Source organism: Canis lupus, chromosome 15 (assembly GCF_003254725.2).
Source record: "Canis lupus dingo isolate Sandy chromosome 15, ASM325472v2, whole genome shotgun sequence".
NCBI classification, from domain to species: Eukaryota; Metazoa; Chordata; class Mammalia; order Carnivora; family Canidae; genus Canis; species Canis lupus.
This window is the reverse complement of record NC_064257.1, coordinates 8,224,456-8,244,462: the sequence shown is the minus strand read 5'-3', so window position 1 is coordinate 8,244,462 and position 20,007 is coordinate 8,224,456. Positions and strand designations below refer to the sequence as shown.

The window sequence follows — 20,007 nt, the reverse complement described above, 5'->3', positions numbered from 1 at the left end:
TGAGGGATCGCGGGTGAACAAAGGCAGCCCTGCGCCCCCCGGGGTAGCTCCGGAGGGACGAGGGCTCGGGCCGGGCGCTGCCGTGGCGGGGAGTCTGGTTCGTGCAGTGCGGGGCCGGCGTGGAGCACAGGGTCCTGCGGCAGGTGCCAGGGCAACCTGGCTCACTGGGCCCTGCGGGTGAGCCCCGGCCTGCTTGCGCGACGGGCCCTCTGGTGCCACCCAGCCACCCATCTGGGACCGAGGTGGGGCACCTGCAGCCATCAGACACCCCGGGCCAATGTGACGAGGGGCGGGGGATGACGGGTCACCGTCGGTCATGCCAGCGTTCTGCGTCTCGACGAGGGACCAACAACGTCTCTGAAGAAACAGCTCAGCCCTCGACCCGCCTTCGATGCCCAAGCCCTGGATGCTGGAGTCTAGCCTGTCAGTCGCCCGCGAGGGAAGCCCGATCCCGGGTGACACCAGGGTCAGTGCGTGAGGCCGGCGCGTGGGTGTCGCGCTGTAGTCACCCGGGGGGCCCCAGGGGTGGCGTCGTGCCCGACTCCTGCGTCTGCTGAAGCCAAGTGGATCCCTTCAAATACGGATCCGCGTTCTGTGGCTTTTGATTCCATTGTGAGTCACCGTAGCTTCCGGGACCGGAAAGTGTCCCTCACTGAGGAGGCAGGTGCAGAGCCCCAAGGCCGGGCCGCAGCCCCCCCACCCCCACGGGAGAGCGGGGCGTCAGGGCCCAGGTAGGGCTCGGGCCGTGCTCTGCTGGGGGCTCGCTCCCCCGCCCTCTGCCCCACCTGCTCGTGCTCCTCTCAGATAAATAAAATCTTTGAAAAAAAAATCAGCTTCCATCGTTGAATTGTAGGAATTCCCTAGCGTGGCCACTGATCCCTGACCAGCACATGATGTGCGGATCTCCCCTCCCATCCCGTAGGCCGGTACCTCTTTCTCCTGTGTTGCCCGTGCTCTCCGAGTCCAAGCCCAGAGATCGCCACCAACCCCGACATCACGAGCTCTCCCCTGGGCTTTCTTGTAAGACTTTTGTATTTCGGGTCTTCTGTTTAGGTCCGTGCTCCGTTCTGTGTTAAATTTTGCATTTGGTAGATTTCCACATTTCCACTCTTGGCTTCTGGCCCCAAATACGCCTTTCCTCCCCTTTCCCAAGGCACACTTGCCCCTAACCACGAAAAAGGCCATTAAAATGTAAGAAACCAATGCAAAAATTTATATTTTATTTGAATTCAAAAAATTTAAAATTGCTTTCAAATTCAGGAAAGTACCATAATGCAGGACCCCAGGGGAAGCCTCATATACAGAGACAGATAAATTAAATGTATATACTGCAGACAAGCCGAGAAGGTGTGTAGATTACATATTTACAGCACTTGATGTTTTCTGAAAACCATATTTATACATTTTGTTACATTTACAAAAAAGGCTTCCACTACCGCTTACCTACAATAATGAAAAAAAAATTTACACCGTTTTTTTTTCTTTCTTTTTTTTGGTACTGTACAAACTTTGTATAATAAAAATATATCTCTGTACAAAAGATTTTTTTTTTTGTTTTTGTTTTACTTTTTTTTTTTTCTCTCATGGGATGGCGGTGGGCGTGTATGGTGTGGGTGGCGGGCGAGAGGCCTTGTCTGCCCGGTTCCTGCCAAGCCTCTGGGGTGGGGTGAAGATGCCAGAGGTGGGCATGGGGGACGCACGGCAGAGTGCTGGGTGCCCAGCGGCTGTGCCGTTTGGGGGTCTCCTGGGACCGCACACGGGGACACACGGGGGATGGCGGAGGTGGGGCTGGAGAGAGAGTGGAGAGCGGGGAAGGGAAGCAGCCAGAGGACTTCCTGCCTCGGTTTTCAGGGAAGGGGACAGAGGAGCGTGTGAGCGAGTGTGTCTGGGCCGGGCCCCCGCCCTGGCCAGCTGGACTGGCCGCCTCGCAGCACCCTCGTGCCCACCCGAACGGGAGGCCGGTCGGGCCGCCTGCCTAAGGATGCGGGGTCCCCGGCGCCCCACTCCCTCCCGTTTCTGTTTGCTTTTCCACGTGTGATGGACCGTCCGAGGCCAGCATGTGGCATGGGCCCGGCGGGGCCTTCCTGGGGGCAGAGAGGTGGCTCTAAAGCTCCCATTTGATTCCTAAACTAGTTCGCGTCCCAACAAGACTGATCCGAAATTCGGTAACAACCGAGGCACCGCGGGATGCTTGCACGTGCTTGCGAGGGATGGGGGGACAAGGCGACTTCCCTTCCCTCTGTGGTTTGCATTCGGGAGCCGCGGGTGCCGTGTCTGTGGAGCCGGGGGCTGCACCCGCTGGGGGCCCGGTGGCTGGTCCTGCTGCGGAGGAGCCCGCTGCCCTGCCTGGGCCCCTCCTGCCCAGGCCCCTGGGGTGGCCTCCCCCCCCTGACGTGGGCCTTGCTTTCTCACTTATAAAGCAATAATGCTTCCTAGATTTGGGGTGTCGTGAGCTCTGGAAGCGGCATGGACAGAGAAGAGACGCACAGGGCAGCCCCGGGGCTGGGGCCTGGGGTCGGCCTGCCCCCCGCCGGCACTGCCCACCCCCCAGGTGCTGCAGGACCTCGGACTCCCTGACGGCAGACGTGGCCTGGGGCTCCGGGCCGGATTCCTGCCCCTCCAGCACTGCCCGGGGCCCAGAACGACTTTGTGACTCACTGGGTTTAAACGCAATAAAATTCTGCTGGAAAAAATAAACGGATTCCCAAAGTACTTCCCAAGACGCTCCTCTGCGCGGGGTGCTCCTGGCTCTCCGTCCATCCGCGGCCCAGCACACGCTCGTCGTCCTCCCCGCGGCTCTGTCTCCTGGGCTTGCAGTCCCGCGTGGGCCTCGAGGGAGGAGGCGTGTGCGCGTGCGCAGGCCCCCCACGGGCACGTCCACGAGCTCCGCAGGCTTCCCGGGCCCTCAGCCCCACTCCCTTCCTGCCCCAAGTCAGGGCGCAGCGGGCGTCCTCCGGGCGGCAGGTGCGGGCGCGGGCCCAGCAGCAGACACAGGCGGGGGGCAGGCGAGGTCGCGCGCTGCTCGGGCCTGGAGCCCGTCCTGGAGAACTGGCCCGAGGGCGCGTCGCGGGGGCTGTGCCGGAGCAGCAGGGCGGGGGACACGGAGGAGGGGCGTCAGTGGCGGGTCCTCGCACCCCCACGGATGCGGGCGCAGGTGCAGGCCTCCCGGCTCCCACCCTGGCCGCCACGCACCCCGCGCCCGGTGCCCACGGCCCTCAGCCCCCAGGGGCTCAGGAAATGCTTTCGTTTTAGCTTCAGAATCAGGAGGACAAACGGCAGTGAGGCTGACGGGCACCGAGGACTGGGTCCGGGCCGATCACACTGGCCCGATGACCACGGCGTCTCCGAACCAGCCATAAGGGAAGACAGGGCCCACGCAAGCCATGGCGCAGCCCTCGCCGGCCTCACCGACCCCACAGGCCTCGAGACTTTCCTATCTCGGTTCCTATTTTGATTCCAGCTGTTGTTACGCCCCACGTGGATTTATCACCTAATTTCTCATTTTAAACATACGTGTGTGTGTGTTCAGGGGGGTTTCCACATGCCCCTCCCTGGGCCGGGCAATGCTCTCTCATGTCTTCACTGTGGTCCTGCTCCGGGCCGGGCCGGGGGGACCCTCCCTGAGGAGCCCAGCTGGGGAGCTGGGCACTGGGTGCGAGGTTCTGACGCCTTGAAGGCTGACGCCAGGCTGCTCAGACTTGGAGCCGCCAACTGCATGTGACCCCGGCCCGGGCCGGGGGGAGGGCAACAGAGCCCCAGGCGGGGAGCAGGGGCTATGGTGGGGGACGCAGATCAGGGGGCATCTGACTTCTCTCATCACCGCTGAGCCCCCGGAAGGCCCAATTTACATCAGCAGAGGGGCTTTTACTTTTTCTGTTTTGCTTTCTGTCTGTACGAGCCCTGAGTGGGAGAAAGAGAAAGGGATGGCAAAGATGAAACCAGGAGCCGAGCCTGGATCCTGCACCAGTTCCTCCTCCTCCTCTGAACCTTTGTGTCAGACGGATGCCAAGGGCGTGGGAAGACTCGGTAAGTTAGTTAGTTGTGTTCAAGGATGGCCTTTGTGTTTTCTGAAAATGACTTTCATCTCTTTCTGTATAAATGATCCTAATACCTGCCGTTCTAAGCTTACACTTGAGGCAGAGAAATAACCTGGGGGGTGGGGGGGAAGTGGCGGCAAGGAGGGCCGGGGAGGACCCAGGCAGGCGGGGACGGGCAGGCCCCAGTGCGCCCCGGGTGATGGTTACCTCCACGTGTCACCTCCCGTGGCGCCGGCCAAGCGCTAGGGGCAGGTCTACACGTTGCTGCCAAGGAATTTTTTCAGGTGTGTTTGCGTTTACATCAGTAGACTCTGGAGCAGCCTGGCTGCCCCACAGCGGTGGCCTCCTCCAGGCAGCGGATGCCCCTGGGTCAGGGTGAGGTCCCCCTGATGGAACCTCCAGGCTGCAGGCCTGTTCTGAGGTCCCCAGGCTTTCCAGCCACGCGGCCCTGGGCCCGGCTCCCGACCCTGACCCTCTGCCACCCCTGTCCACGCTCCCTGCACCCACGTGTCCGTGCAGCCCTACGGCTCCGCGCGTGGATGGGGACATGCAGGCGTCTACGCGGCCACGGGGGAGGGTGCGGCACCTGCTAGGTCTGCGAGCTCGCCCCCGAGGGCTCCGGGTCCCCCCCCAGACTCCTCTTCCCAGCCTGTTTCCCCATCCAACGGGGTTCCCGCCGGCACCCGCCCGGGAGTGGTGGGGAGGCCCTGGGTCAGGGGGGCGCAGCAGGGCCGCGACCCCAGGAGCAGTGTCCCCGCCCAGGCCCCGCCCCCGGCTCCCCGCGCAGGCCCCGCCCCCGACACGACGCTCCTGGCCCCGCCCCGGCCCCGCCCCCGACTCCCCTGGCCCCGCCCCGGCTCCCCGTCCCCGACCCCAGCCCCGCCCAGGGCCCGCCCCAGCTCCCCAGGCCCCGGCCCGACTCCCCGGCCCCACCCCCGACCCCCCGGCCCCGCCCCTAGCCCCGCCCCCGGCCCGACTCCCCGGCCCCGCCCCCGACTCCCCGGCCCCACCCCCGACCCCCCGGCCCCGCCCCTAGCCCCGCCCCCGGCCCGACTCCCCGGCCCCGCCCCCGACTCCCCGGCCCCGCCCCCGGCCCGACTCCCCGGCCCCGCCCCCGACTCCCCGGCCCCGCCCCCGGCCCGACTCCATGGCCCCGCCCCCGACTCCCCGGCCCCGCCCCCGGCCCCGCCCCCTCCTCACCGGCTGCCGGAGGCGGTTCTCTCGGTGGCGGCGGCGGCGGGCGGCCGGGGCTATACCGCGGTACACACCGTGCTGACCGTGAACTCCGCCTCCGCGGCCATGATGTCCGTGGGCTGGATGTTGCGGTCGTACATCGGGTTCTCGAACGTGGCCCGGACGTTGGTGTTCTCGTGGCCCGCGTAGCCGTTGAAGGGAACTTTGGGTCTTCTCCTGGGGGCGGGAGGGTCCGGGTCGCACGGGGCGGGCCCGGGGCGGAGATGGGCCTGGCCGCGTCCTGCAGCCCCCGTGCCCCCGCCCCCACCTTGCTCCGAGACACGACCCCGCCCCCCGTGCCCCCGCCCCCACCTTGCTCCGAGACACGGCCCCGCCCCCCGTGCCCCCGCCCCCACCTGTGCTCCGAGACACGGCCCCGCCCCCCGTGCCCCCGCCCCCACCTGTGCTCCGAGACACGGCTCCGCCCCCCGTGCCCCCGCCCCCACCTGTGCTCCGAGACACGGCCCCGCCCCCCGTGCCCCCGCCCCCACCTTGCTCCGAGACACGGCTCCGCCCCCCGTGCCCCCGCCCCCACCTGTGCTCCGAGACACGGCCCCGCCCCCCGTGCCCCCGCCCCCACCTGTGCTCCGAGAACCCCCGTGCCCCGCCCCCACCTTGCTCCGAGACACGGCCCCGCCCCCCGTGCCCCCGCCCCCACCTTGCTCCGAGACGCGGCCCCCGCCCCCCGTGCCCCCGCCCCCACCTTGCTCCGAGACACGGCCCCGCCCCCCGTGCCCCCGCCCCCACCTTGCTCCGAGACACGACCCCGCCCCCCGTGCCCCCGCCCCCACCTGTGCTCCGAGACACGGCCCCGCCCCCCGTGCCCCCGCCCCCACCTTGCTCCGAGACACGGCCCCGCCCCCCGTGCCCCCGCCCCCACCTTGCTCCGAGACACGGCCCCGCCCCCCGTGCCCCCGCCCCCACCTTGCTCCGAGACGCGGCCCCGCCCCCGTGCCCCCCTCGCCCCGGGCCCCCTGCGCTCCGCTCCGGACAACGGCCCCGCCCCTCCGTGACTCCCCCGCCCCCCCGCGCTCCGAGAGACACGGCCCCGCCCCCTCCCCCTCCGTGCCCCCGCCCCCACCTGTGCTTGTAGAGATACAGCACGAAGCCCGCGATGATGAGGGCGATGAAAGGCACCAGGATCGCGGCCGCCACGGAGCTGCTGTTGGAAGCAAAGTGGCGGCCGATGGACTCGGGGTCGGACTCCAGCAGCCTGAGGTCTGCAAAGTCCCAGAGCAGAAACCTCAGGGCGCGGGGCGCGAGGTGAGCGGGGACCCCGCCCCAGGAGGCCCCGCGGCTCAGGGGACGGTCGCCCCCAGTCCACACCGGCCGCAGGACGAAATCCTAAGAGGGTGGAGCCTTCAGAAGTTTCTAAACTTCCTTCAGTGCAGGAGCTTTTTGATCTGGTGAAACCTCACCTGGAAGCCCAAGTTCCGAGAGGGGAGGGGGGAGGGGGAGGAAGAAGGGGGAGGGGAAGAGGGGAAGAGGGGGGATGGAGGGGAGGGGGATGGGGGAGTGAAGGAGGGAGGAGGGGAATGGAGGGAGGAGGAGGAGGAGTTGGAGGGGGGAGGGGAGGAGGACGGAGGGGGGAGGGGTAGGAGAAGGGGGAGGCGGACAGAGAGGAGGGGCGAGGGTGGGAGGAGGGGGAGGGGGCTAGAGGAGGAGAGGGGAGGAGGACTGAGGGGGGAGGGAGGGGGAGGAGGGGTTAGAGGGGAGGGGAGGGGAGGAGGAGGGCTGGCGGTGGGCGAGGGCCGCTCCCCTGGGCACAGGCGAGGACAGGGAGCGACCAGGCGAGTCCCCTCCCAGTGGGGCTCCTGGCACAGGCCGGGGCCCAGAGGGGCGCGGGGACCCGGCTGCCCCGTGGTCCCTGCTGTGAGGGGTGGAGGGGATGTTCGAGCCCCAGGGAGGGGGGCTGCTGGGGGGGCAGGCCTGACTGCAGGCTGTGCAGGAGGCGGTTCCCGAGGCAGGCGGGGGCCCTGGGGGCTGCTGTCCAGTCAGCACCCCCCACCCAGAAGCCCCAGGGCCTGCGGCTCCCTGCACCCCTGGGGGAAGGGGCCCCGGGGCACGCCCGGGCCCACACCTGCGGGGCTGTGGGCCAAGGCCCAGGGTCCCTGCAGCTGGGCCCGACTGCCCCGGTGACATCGCGGCCCAGGTTGGGTAGCACGGTCTGTGGGCTCAGTCCCAGCCTTTACTCAAGCCTCAGGGCAGCCATGAAGCCCGAGTGGTCGAGAGCCTCTGGATTTGGCCCCTGAACCTCATCACCGCCCCCCCCCGTGTCCCCCTCCCCTCCAGGTCCCCTCCAGGGGCCAGATGCTCCTCACCGAGTCTTTGAAAGCCAAACTGCCCAAAGCCGTGGCCCTTGACGGAGCCCTGGTAGATGAAGGTGCCCCCGGGGGACTCTGAGGACACCTGTGAAGACAGGGCTCTGTCACAGCACAGTGGCCCCGGCCTTGGCCGGGGCTGGGGGCACCGGTGCAGGCGGGAGGGCCGCTCACCCCCCCATGTGGGCCTGGTGGGTCAGGTGGGAGCACCAGCAGCGCAGGAGGGGGCAGCCAGGCCTGCGCGGGGCCACCTGGGGCCTGGGGGACCTCGGCGTCACCCCGTGAGGGAAAGGAGCCTCGGGAGCCCATGGAGCCCCCGTGATGGCCGTGCAGCCAGCAGCCCAGCACACCCTCCAGGAGCCACTGATTCCAGCAGGCGGCTGGAGACACTGGTCGCCTGGCACCGCCGCTGCCACCGCGCAGACTCCCAAGGGCAAACCTGAGCAGGGCTGTGGCTCCGCAGGGGGGTCCTGAGGATGCTTGGACTTCGGGGTGCCCACCCTCCCTCCTGGGGCCCTGCCCCTGTGGCTGCTGCGGGGCTCGTCCCCCCAGCTCCCTCCCCTTCTGGCCTCCAGCCTTGCTCTCCGGCCCCCCTCCCCCCCATTGCTCTGCAGTGGCTTTGGGACCTACTGCGACGGGGTAGCCAGGGCTGGGGCACCTACAGGGCTCCAAGGGCGCTCAGAAGGAACTTGGGGCACGGAAGCCCTGCGCTTCTCCTTGCGTGTTTGGGCAGGTGTGTTCTGTGCCCCACGTGGGGCTGGAACTCACGGGGGCCACAGGTCTCCCGACTGAGCCCACCAGATGCCCCTCTCCGGCGTGTTCATGAAGCAGAGGCGCGACACCACAGGTGTCCCCCCGTGCGTGCGCCCTGACTCCTCAGCTCTCTGCCACCCGGACCCCTCGCCCCTTCCCACCCTTCCACGTCCAGCATCGAACATCTGGGCAGGGAGGCCGAGGCCTGATAGGCGACACTGCCCCACTCCTCTCTTGTGATGTTAGGAGTTACCACGCGGACCTGCCCTCTGCCTCAGGGGTGCCCCAGAGTGGGCCCCGCTGCCACACGGGAAGGCGAGGAAGCGGTCTGGAACCCTCGTCCTGGGCGGGAGCGGGTGTTTGAAGGAGGGGCCTGGCACCACCGCCTTTGCCCTCACCCAGCAGCGCAGCACCTCAGCTCGGGAATTCGCGGACACCGCTGACCCCCCGTGCTGTGGCACCCCAGCCTGCCCCGGAGCGCTCAGACGGGCCCTGGGCACCCAGCCTCCCCACCTCCTGGTCGTCTCCTGTGCCCACCCCAGGCCCGACCCCCCAGTTCCCGTGTTGATCGTACCCACCCCCCGCAGCCCCCCGCCTGCGATCGGGGCACAGGGCCGGCCCGGGGGCCCCGGGGTCAGGGCCTGGCCTCGGCAGCACTTACGTGCCCGTCCAAAGCCCAGTGATCGTCCTTGAACTTGTTCACAAAGATCTCCACGGGCCCCGCGATCTGGTAGACCTGGAGCAGGAGATGGAAATCCTCTTTCTTGTAAATTCCTGGGAACAGGAAGTTCAGAGAGCACACTCAGGGCCTGCAGGAGTCCCCGGGCCCACATCTCACGTTGTCGTCGTCGTGAACATTCCGTGCGTGACGCCAGGAGTGAGTGTGTGGGCTGAGTGCGAGGATGCACAAGAGCGTGTGCACGTGCCTCAGAGACAGCCGGGCTACTGACCTGTGTTTGTGACCCTCTGAATGCACACACATGTGATAATAGAGTGATTTTGCACATGTTAACCTGTCAGTTGACGCAAGAGCCCGAGGGCGCGGGAGGCACGGACGTAGGTCCGCGTGAATGTCTTCACGGCTCTGCCTTGGAGCCAACGAGTGAAACTGACTGTGTGTTCGTGCGCACACGTGCGTGAGCGGGAGGGACCATGTGTGGCCGGGTCCTAATGTCTACGTCCATTTGCTGGCGCATCCCTTTACCTGTCCGTTTCTTCTGGAAATGTTTGTTTCCTGAGAGATTTAGTTTCTCTGATTATAAAAAGATTGAAAAGTGGGGAAATTTTGGAAAATGCAGGAAGAAATAAACCATTCCTGATATTACTAGGAAATAGCTGCTGTCGACCTTTGGGTGGAACGACTTCCAATTTTTTTCTCCTTTCCTTCCTTCCTTCCTTCCTTCCTTCCTTCCTTCCTTCCTTCCTTCCTTCCTTCCTTCCTTCCTTCCTTCCTTCCTTCCTTCCTTCCTTCCTTTCTCTCTTTTTAAGATTTTATTTATTTGAGAGACAGAGAGCACGATTGTGTGGAGGGGCAGAGGGAGAAGCAGACTCCTTCCTGGTCAGGGGGCCTGACACAGGGCTGGCTCCAAAGACCCTGGGACCGTGACCTGAGCCACCCAGGCACCCCTCAGTTGTCTTTCTCATGAATGTTATTTTTCATTTAAAAACTGGAGTCGGGCAGTCCGGGTGGCCCAGAGGTTTAGCGCCGCCTTCAGCCCAGGGCGTGATCCTGGAGACCCGGGGTTGAGTCCCACGTCAGGCTCCCTGCATGGAGCCTGCTTCTCCCTCTGTCTGTGTCTCTGCCTCTCTCTCCCTCTCTGTGTGTCTCTCGTGAATAAATAAATAAAATCTTTATTAAAAAAAAAAAACAACTGGAGTCACATTATAAATGTGCTGTAGTGGGTTCATTTCTCCCCAAACTGGCATAGTATTTTAGCTATCTGATATATTATAATTAATATGCATTAATATATATGCATAATAATACATACAGTATGTGTATAAATGTATAATATACATTAATATTAATTTAGTTATTTTCAGACAATTTTGTCCTTCCAGTTTTTATGTAATATAAATAACCATGTAATATTAAAAATTCTCAGAAACATAATTAACGGGGTCAGTAATTTTCAAAGATCTTGACGCAAATTGCCAAACTGTTTTCTGGGACTGTATTATTTTATACGTTGACCATCAAGTGCATCACTCCCTTCACTAGACCTTGTCCTGCACTAAAATTTATCATTAAAAAAAAAATTCTTAGTGGGATAAGTGGAAAAATCACATTTTATGTTTACTTTTAGTGCTTTTATTACTGCTGAAAAGTACGTTTTCCTTTGTTTATTAACTGTCCAAATTTTGGCTCCTGGGAATTCTCTGTCCCTTTTTTTGGTTCAGTTTTAGGGATATTGATCTCTTTTTGAGTCCTTTCCTGTTCAAGTTATTAATATTTGTCACCTAGCCATTTCCCTTTAGTCTCTGGTGACCTTATCATGATGAAGATGAACACGTTGTCGTCCTCGCACCCATCACACAGGCCCCGCAGGACGCGGGGAGGCAGGGACCGTAGACCGGTCCCCGTAGAGGCCCAGGCCTGCCCCCACTGGCGACGCACCTGGAGGTATGACCTGCCCTTACCGGCCAAGTGCACCTCGACGCCGCTGTGGTCAATCATGGTGGCGTTGACTTTGCTGCTGACGGTCTGGAAGCCGGTCACTCTGAGCATGGCCGGCTGCTTCTTTCCCTGGTACTCGTAAGCCCCTTTCCATAGGGAATTCTTGGCAAAAACGTCCCCGGGCACTGGAGGAGCGGAGAGACAGATGACAGACGTGAGGGGACTCCCGGCCCCTGCCGGCTGCTCCACTTCACTCACTGGGTGACTGGGACAGGATGCTCCAATGTCCCCTCGTGACCCAGAGCGAGCGGGAGCTGAGCATGACGCCGACTCTAGTTTCCTTCTTATGGAACACACATGCCAACGTGGTGAGTAAAGGTATCAAGTCCAAAAAAATATAGGGCAGTCTGCAGTCATTTCGCACGGTCAGCCCGCATCTATAGTTACGTGCCCAGCTGTGCACGTCGCACTTCGAAAGGAACAAGCCCCGTGTTAGAAGTGTAAGCATTTCCGGGAGGCTCCCTGGGCAGGTGTCGGGTCTCCGGTCCGAATGACTGGACCCTGGCCCGGCCGTGCTGGGCAGCTGTGGTGGTGGGAGGCACCAGAGCCTGGCGCTCTCCTGTGTTAGTGGAAGGCGCTGGCTCTCTTGCGGGAGAGCCTGCTGTTTCCTTCAGGCTCCCTCTTCCCCCTGCAGTTGCCGGGGTGGGTAGTGGGCGGGGGAATCTGGCTCTTAGACAGTTTTTCACACCCTTTCACTGAGCCCGTGTTTCTGGGTAACTAGGCGAGGGAATCAATGCCAGTTTCTTGAGCTGAACATCTAGACCGTACCTACCGGAAGCCTGGGTGAGCGGTGGCTCCCGGGCAGTATTGACGGGTCTCCCACTAGGCCGGACCTCTGCTGGGGAAAGAGAATTGAAGAAAACACGTTCAGCCTCGGGCTACGCTCTATTGGGAAAGTCACGGCCACTTCTCCGACATCAGGTTAATGGATTCCCGGAGACCTTGCTTTGGACAACTCTTGGATTGGGAGTCGATACTTTGACCGTCTGGTGATACCATGGGCCCCTCTGGGAATAATAAAACATAAAGAGTTAAAAGCAAATCCATTTTATCAATTATTGTCATTGAAGTATTAAACCAAGAGTGAGGGTGCAGGTGAGTTCTTTATTACTCCATGACATGACAGCCCAGCCACCACCATAATCCTGAAGCAGTCAGGAACGTAAGCAGTGTTGCACAACACCAGGGACAACTGTCATCTGATACGAAATGTCTGCAGTGTTTGCTGGTGACAGAGTCAGAGGCGTTATTAACACTACGATGGGTTTTCGTCTACGTTCCAAATTAAAGGAGGCGCTACATTTTGGTGAGAGGGAAAGGAAAGGAAAGCTATCCAGGAAAGCTACCAGGCCCCGGGACCCAGGCCTGCCAAATGCCCTGATCCGCGACCCCGGTGTGAAAAGCCCTGTCCCGGACTCTGCTTTTCTCCCAAAGGCCTGGTACGAAGAAGGACCTTCCACCAATCAAGAGTGAGCTCCTTGAGGCCTGGTGGGGGTTCAGGTGGGGTGCTCCCTTCCCTCGGAGGCTGGATGTTAAGGCCGAGAAGCCCGTAACAGCTTCTGTCTCACACTATGCACCATAACTCCCAGCTCTTCCTCTTCGGTGTCCACACCGGCCTCCTTCCCAACCTATGAGAGGCTCAGGGAGCCCGAGGGGGTGCACTTGGGGTGCCCCAGGGCTCAGCTTCCGTGGCGACCACTACCACCATCAACGTCCACAGCAAGAGCTCTGTGCCCGGTCCTGCTCTCTGGTCCCTGTTCGACACAGTCTCCGCGGACTTGTGCTGCCCGGGCTTCCTGCTGTTTGCCTGCTCTGTGAGGCCTAGGGACTGGAAGGTGGCAGCTGACGTGGCTGGGGCCCGGGCCTATGTCTCTGTCACCAAGCGCCTGAACATCTAGGCCCCGGTCGTGGGCGTTCTTCTGACCGTTATGTTCACTATTACTTTACCATTGGCTCACTGATGATGCTCCAAACAATTTCAGAGCTCACAAAAGGCTGTGGAGGCTACTAGTAGCTGCCCGTGGCCTGAGGCTGCCCCCCGCCCCCGTTCAGAGCAGTTTCTATGCACAGCAGTCTACGACTGAACTATTATTATTTTTTAAATTTAAATTCAGTTAGTCAACATATTACAACTGAATTCAAAGAAGCACTTGTGTCTGGAAAGGAAAAAAGGCCGAGAAGCCCTCACAGGTAAAGTCACAGATCCTGGGCCTGAGCCAGATGGTGCAGGTTCAGGTCCCTTCCTGGCATGTGACCTTGACTAGTCACTTTACCCCCGGCATCTCGGTCTCCTCACTGGGAACATGGGAAGTGCTGAAACATACCTCGCAGGTCGACGCTGAATAAGTGAGGCTGTGAACATGAGGTCACACTTAGCCAGTGTTAGTATCTTTTGTTCTTTTGTGCAGAAACAACAGAAATACCTGCTTCACCACCAGAGAAGGGCAGACTGTCCCTACTGCCTCCTCGAGGAGCTGGGGTTCGAGCACGGTCTTCCCGGCTCCAGAGGGCAGCTTACGTTTGTGCATGAAGAAGGCTGTGGAGAAGCTTTCCACGGTGACTCAAAGTATTGTTACGAATATAATGTCTCTATTGTCTTAGGTTTTATAAGAGGACGGCAGTAAGAGGGAGAAAGCACTTTATGGGCCAGGAGCTGTGCTGGGTCATGTTATTCACATTATTTCATTTATTCCTGCTCTCAAAACTGTGAGGTACAGATTACGGTCTCTGTTTTATAGAAGAGAGACTCGTTAAGAGGCAGACAGGTGAAGAGACTTGCCCCAAATCACACAATAAGGGGTGGAAGTGAAATTCAAATGCATCTAAAGCATTTTGTATTTTTATATACAAGTACATAATAACATGAAAAAGACCCACTTTAGACTAAATGTAACCAAGGAAGTTTAAGACGTATAAAGGGAAAATGACAGACCTCAAAAAAACCGAGGAAGACGCAAAGAGATGGGAAAATATTCCATGCTCATGGATTGGAAGAATTAATAATGTGAAAATGTCCATGCTACCCAGGGCAATTTACACATTCAATGTAATCCCTATCAAAATACCATGGGCTTTCTTTAGAGAGTTGGAACAAATAATCCTAAGATTTGTGCGGAATCAGACAAGACCCCGAATAGCCAGGGGAATATTGAAAAAGAAAACCATAGCTGGGGGCATCACAATGCCAGATTTCAGGTTGTCCTACAAAGCTGTGGTCATCAAGACAGTGTGGTCCTGGCACAAAAACAGACACATAGATCAATGGAACAGAATAGAGAATCCAGAAGTGGACCCTCAACCCTATGGTCAACTAATAGTCGACAAAGCAGGAAAGACTATAACAGTCTAACAACAGTCTCTTCAATAAGTGGTGCTGGGAAAATGGGACAGCCACATGCAGAAGAATGAAACTGGGCCATTTCCTAACCCCATACTTGAAAATAGACTGAAAATGGATGAAAGACCTAAATGTGAGACAGGAATCCATCAAAATCCTCGAGGAGAACACAGGCAACACCCTCTTTGACCTTGGCCACAGCAACTTCTTGCTAGACACGTCTCCAAAGGCAAGGGAAACAAAAGCAAAAATGAACTATTGGGCTTCATCAAGATAAGAAGCTTTTGCACAGCAAAGGATACAGTCAACAAAACTACAAGACAGCCTACAGAATGGGAGAAGATATTTGCAAATGACGTATCAGATCAAGGGCTAGTTTCCAAGATCTATAAAGAACTTAACTAAACTCAACACCAAAGAAACAATCCAATCATGAAATGGGCAAAAGACATGAACAGAAATCTCACAGAGGAAGACGCAGACATGACCAACACGCACATGAGGAAATGCTCTGCATCACTTGCCATCAGGGAAATACAGATCAAAACCACCATGAGATCCCACCTCACACCAGTGAGAATGGGGAAAATTAACAAGGCAGGAAACAACAAATGTTGGAGAGGATGTGGAGAAAGGGGAACCCTCCTGCACTATTGATGGGAATGTGAACTGGTACAGCCACTCTGGAAAACTGTGTGGAGGTTCCTCAAAGAGTTAAAAATAGATCTGCCCTATGACCTAGCAATTGCACTGCTGGGGATTTACCCCAAGGATAGATGCAATGAAATGCCGGGACACCTGCACCCCGATGTTTCTAGGAGCAATGTCCACAATAGCCAAACTGTGGAAGGAGCCTCGGGGTCCATCGAAGGATGATGGATAGAGAAGCTGTGGTTTATGTATACAATGGAATATTCCTCAGCCATTAGAAACGACAAATACCCACCATTTGCTTCAACGTGGATGGAACTGGAGGGTATTATGCTGAGTGAAGTAAGTCAATTGGAGAAGGACAATCATTATATGGTTTCATTCATTTGGGGAATATAAAAAATGGTGAAAAGGAATAAAGGGGAAAGGAGAGAAAATGAGTGGGAAATGTCAGTGAGGGTGACGGAACGTGAGCGTCTCCTAACTCTGGGAAACAAACAAGGGGTGGTGGAAAGGGAGGTGGGCAGGGGGTTGGGGTGACTGGGTGACGGGCACTGAGGGAGGCACCTGACTGGATGAGCACTGGGTGTTATGCTATATGTTGGCAAACTGAATTTAAATACCCCACCCCCCAAAGAAAATGACAAACCATCGTTAGAAGGAATTAAAGTTCTAAATAAATGGGAAGACATCCCATCCCATGCTCATGGATTGGAATATGTAATACTGTTCAGATGGCAACACTCCCCAAACTGACCTACAGATTTATCGTGATTCCTGTCATAATTCCAGCTGTCTGTTTTGCAGGATTTCACAATCCAACCCTAAAATTTATATAGAAATAAAAGGGGCCCAGAACAGCCAAAGCGATCTGGAAAAAAGAAGAAAAAGGAGGACATACACTTCCCAACTGCAAAACTTATCACAAAATTATTATAATTCGAGCTGTGGTGGTGGCAGGGAGGCAGCTATACAGGTCAACGGATAAAACCAATGATCCAGATATAAGCTCACATATTTACGGTCAAAGGATCTTTGACAAGGGTGCCAAGACAATTTAATGAAGAATAGTGAAAAATAGTCTTTCCAACAGCCAGAGCTGGGACTACTGGATATCCATATGCAAAGAATGAATTTGGACTCCAAATGACCTTCCTCCCCCCCAAAAAAAATCCCCCACAAAATAAGCAAAAGACCTAAATGTAAGAGCTAAAACTGCAAAACTCTTAGAAGAAAAACCATAGACATAAGTTTTCATGACCTTGGACTTGGCAATAGTTTCTTAGGTATAATATAAAGCACGAACAATGAAAATATAGATAAACTGGAGTTTGTTAAAATTAAAGACATTTGTGCTTAAAAGGACACCAAAAGTAGGTCAAAAGATCCAAACTCATCAAATTGTATACATTAAATTTTTTTATATATCCATTTTTATATATCCATTATATCTCAATAAGGCTATAAAAAAACCACGCTATAATTTGAAAAAAAAAATTAACCTAGGGACTGAAATGGAGTTTAAAATGTGATAGTCTAATTTCATTTTAGGTGATGAGTGAAATAAAGGAGAAAGTACTTGTAAATTAAAAACAGAAAGTGAAAGACAGCCCATAAAATGGGAGAAAATATGTGCAAATCTTGTATCTGATGAATATCATATACTAGATATACAAAGAACTCTGGAAGAGACTCTGGACTAGGATGGTGACATAGGAGGCTCCTGAATCCCCCTCTTGCCTTGGACACACCGAACGCACAGCTACATATGGTTCAACAGCAGGAGTTCAAGTAGAAGAAAGGATCTACGTATAAAACTCACTGACAGAGGTAAGTGGACAGTTAAATTCAGAATACTCTAATATTGTAATTGTGGTGGGTAAACCAGATATAACTGTAGCATAAAGATTAAAAGAAAAGTATTAAAAATAACTACAACTGCAGGGGCACCTGGGTGGCTCAGTTGGTTAAGCATCTGACTCTTGATTTCAGCCTAGGTCTTGATCTCGGGGTCATGAGTCCAAGCCTTGCATTGGGCTCCATGCTGGGTGCGGAGACTACTTAAAAACAAAAAAACAAAAAAACAAAAAAAACCAGGGCGCCCGGGTGGCTCAGCGGTTTAGCACTGCCTTCAGCCCAGGGTGTGATCCTGGAGACTCGGGATCGAGTCCCACGTCGGGCTCCCTGCATGGAGCCTGCTTCTCCCTCTGCCTGTGTCTCTGCCTCTCTCTCTGTGTGTCTCTCATTAATAAATAAGTAAAATATTTAAAAAAAACCCCAAAACTAGAACAGCAATAATTTGTTAATGAATACATGATATAAAAGGATGTCAGCTGTGACATCAAAAACGTAAAGTGGAGGGAGTGTAAAAAATGTTGAGCTTTTGTATGCACTCACACTTAAGTTCTTATTTGCTTTAATTAATTAATTTATTATTATTATTTTTTCAATTAATTATTTTTATGTAGGCCTCCATGACCTGGCATGGAGCCCAGTGTGGGGCCTGAACTCATGACCCTGAGATCGAGACCTGAGCCAAGATCTGAGATCCAGAGCTGGACACTTAACTGATGGAGCCACCCAGGCACCCAATTTGCTTTATTTTTTTTAAAGATTTTATTTATTTGTTCATGAGAGACAGAGACGCAGGCAGAGGGAGAAGCAGGCTCCATGCAGGGAGCCTGATGTGGGACTCAATCCTGGGTCTCCAGGATCACACCCTGGGCCGAAGGTGGCGCTAAACTGTTGAGCCACCCAGGTTCCCCCTGCAATTTGCTTTAAGAGGACTGTCATAACTATAAGATATTTTATGTAAGCCTCGTGGTAAACATGAAAAAAAAAACGTTAATTGATACATAAAAGGTAAAGAGAAAGGAATTAAACCATACCACACAGAAACCCATCTAATCCCGAAGGAAGAGAGCGAGGAAAGAAGAAAGCAGCCAGAAAAAAAAAAAAATTAAAAAAATACCAATAGGAAGTCCGTACTTGTCAAAAATTACTTTAAATGTAAATGGACTAAATTTTCCAACCCAAACATTAAGGAGTGGCTGAATGGACAAAATAAAATACAAACAGAAAACCGCAGACCCAACTCTATGCTGCCTATGAGAAACTGACTTCAGCGTCAAGGACACAGAGCTGAAGGTAGAGTGAAGGGAAAAGCTGTCCAAGCTGACGGAAACCAACCAAGAGCAGGGGAAGCCACGTTTCTATCGGACAAAACTGACTTTAAGCCAAAACCTGTACCAAGAGACAGAGGAGGTCATAAGATTTTGATAAGGGGCTAGTTCACCCCAAGGGTATAACAAATATAAATATTTATGTGCCTAACATCAGCGCAGCTAAATACAGAGGAAACGTTAACAGGTCTGGGTGAGATGCAGGCACAGGCACAGGCACGTGGTCACAGGAGGGGACTCCGGGACCTTCCTTCTAAGCACAGACTGAGCCTCCGCACAGCAAATGAGCAAGGAAACGCGGGGCCTCCCTGACCTTCAGTCAGAGGGATTCAGTTTCCATTTTTTAAGGGAGGTCTACATTTTTTTTTTTTTTGAGAGAGAGAGAGAGACTGTGGACACCCTTTATCTCTCAAATAAATAAACAGATATTTAAGCCCCAACAGGAGGAAGCAAACCCAAACCTAGGTTGGCCTCACTGCGTGCGTCCTTTGACTGCTCTGGTTTCATCTCCCAGAGGCTCGAGACCCCAGGAATGCAGAAGCAGGGTCCAGCTCCCGGGAACTGTGTTTCTCCCCCCTCGTGTGCCGCATCCCACTCTGGCACCGCGGCCACGTTTGGCCTCCCACCATGCAGGGCTCGCCCGGCGGGCGCACTCACCCAGGCAGATGGGCGGCTTGCCTGTCCAGCTGCCGTCGGCTTTGCAGGTGCGGTGCTCGGAGCCGCCCTTGAGGGAGAAGCCCTCCTGGCAGGAGTAGAGGAGCGTGTAGCCCATGGAGGGCAAGTCCAGGGCCCCGACGTTGGCATGGGACGGCGTCTCTGGCTGCTTGCAGTGGTGGGCTGGAGGGAGACAGCGTTGGGCCACGCGGGTTGGCTCTTCGGGAGGCCTTGACTGCTGCTGCCCCGGACGGAGTACCTGCTTCCTCTCCCTGCCAGGCCCCTGGCGCTCGGGCCCCCCTCCCGGGCCCCCCTCCAACCCCAGCCTCCACGTCTGTACACGTGGCCAGGATGCGGACGACCAGGTCACTCGCTTGGCCTGCACGCTGTCACCCGAGGGCTGACCTCATCGCTGTTAGTGTTTGCTGCCCTGACAGTTGTGTTCTGCCGGAGGCACAGGAGCTGCCTTTGGAACCCCCCAGAAAGGCTATCGTGGGGAGACATGCTCCACGAGGCCCCAGGGGCAGAGGCCACAGGAGTTCTACCGGCCCCGGGGAGCGGTGAGCGCCCTGCAGGGGTGTCCTGGGCCTTGGGCTCCCGTCCAGCTGCCGCGCGGTGTCACTTACGGACGCAGTCGGGTGGGGTTCCGCTCCAGGTCAGGTTGGGGAGGCAGGTCCTGCTGGTGGAGCCCTGCAGCAGGTAGCCCTTCTGGCAGCGGAACAGCACGGTGCTTCCCACCTGCAGGCCCGGGCACCCTTAGCCTTGCGGCCGCTGCCCCCCCACACCCCGCTGCAGCCTCCCTGCCCTCTGCTGGCCTAGGCCTCGTCCTCAGCCCCCCGTGGGCATCCCTCGCCGAGCAGGGGCCCGGGCGGGCGAGCGCATTACCTGGTACCCCTGGGAACTGTTCTGTGTCCCGAACTGCGGCGCACCGGGGTCGGCACACGTGGTCAGCGTCGGGTCTAGGTTGCAGAATGTGTGGTCAGTGGGGCTCTCGGCCCTCCGTTCGTCGCGGGGCCAGGGGCGGGAAGGACGGGGAGCCACCTGCTGCCCCTGCCCCCCGGGCTGGCTCGGCCCGCGGCCTGCTCTAGGGGCCCAGAGGCCGCTCCCTGCCTCCTGCAGACGAGCCTGAGGGCGGGGAAGGCATCGCCCTGGGCCCCCCGGG

General features: G+C 57.3%; 1 protein-coding gene across 1 annotated transcript in view; it reads right to left on the bottom strand.

Annotated features, from left to right (window-relative positions):
* Positions 1-3,105: 3,105 nt before the first annotated feature.
* The window catches only part of CSMD2 (CUB and Sushi multiple domains 2), a 489,398-nt gene continuing 472,496 nt past the window's right edge, over positions 3,106-20,007 (bottom strand). Inside the window, exons 62-71 of the mRNA XM_049094020.1 lie at positions 19,731-19,804; positions 19,472-19,583; positions 18,849-19,028; positions 11,794-11,856; positions 10,985-11,146; positions 9,006-9,118; positions 7,592-7,679; positions 6,352-6,490; positions 5,238-5,447; positions 3,106-3,900 (exon numbers count right to left, since the gene is read on the bottom strand). Coding sequence (XP_048949977.1) covers positions 5,288-5,447; positions 6,352-6,490; positions 7,592-7,679; positions 9,006-9,118; positions 10,985-11,146; positions 11,794-11,856; positions 18,849-19,028; positions 19,472-19,583; positions 19,731-19,804 — 1,091 coding nt within the window. The 3' untranslated portion in view covers positions 3,106-3,900; positions 5,238-5,287. The remainder of the gene's footprint in view (positions 3,901-5,237; positions 5,448-6,351; positions 6,491-7,591; positions 7,680-9,005; positions 9,119-10,984; positions 11,147-11,793; positions 11,857-18,848; positions 19,029-19,471; positions 19,584-19,730; positions 19,805-20,007) is intronic.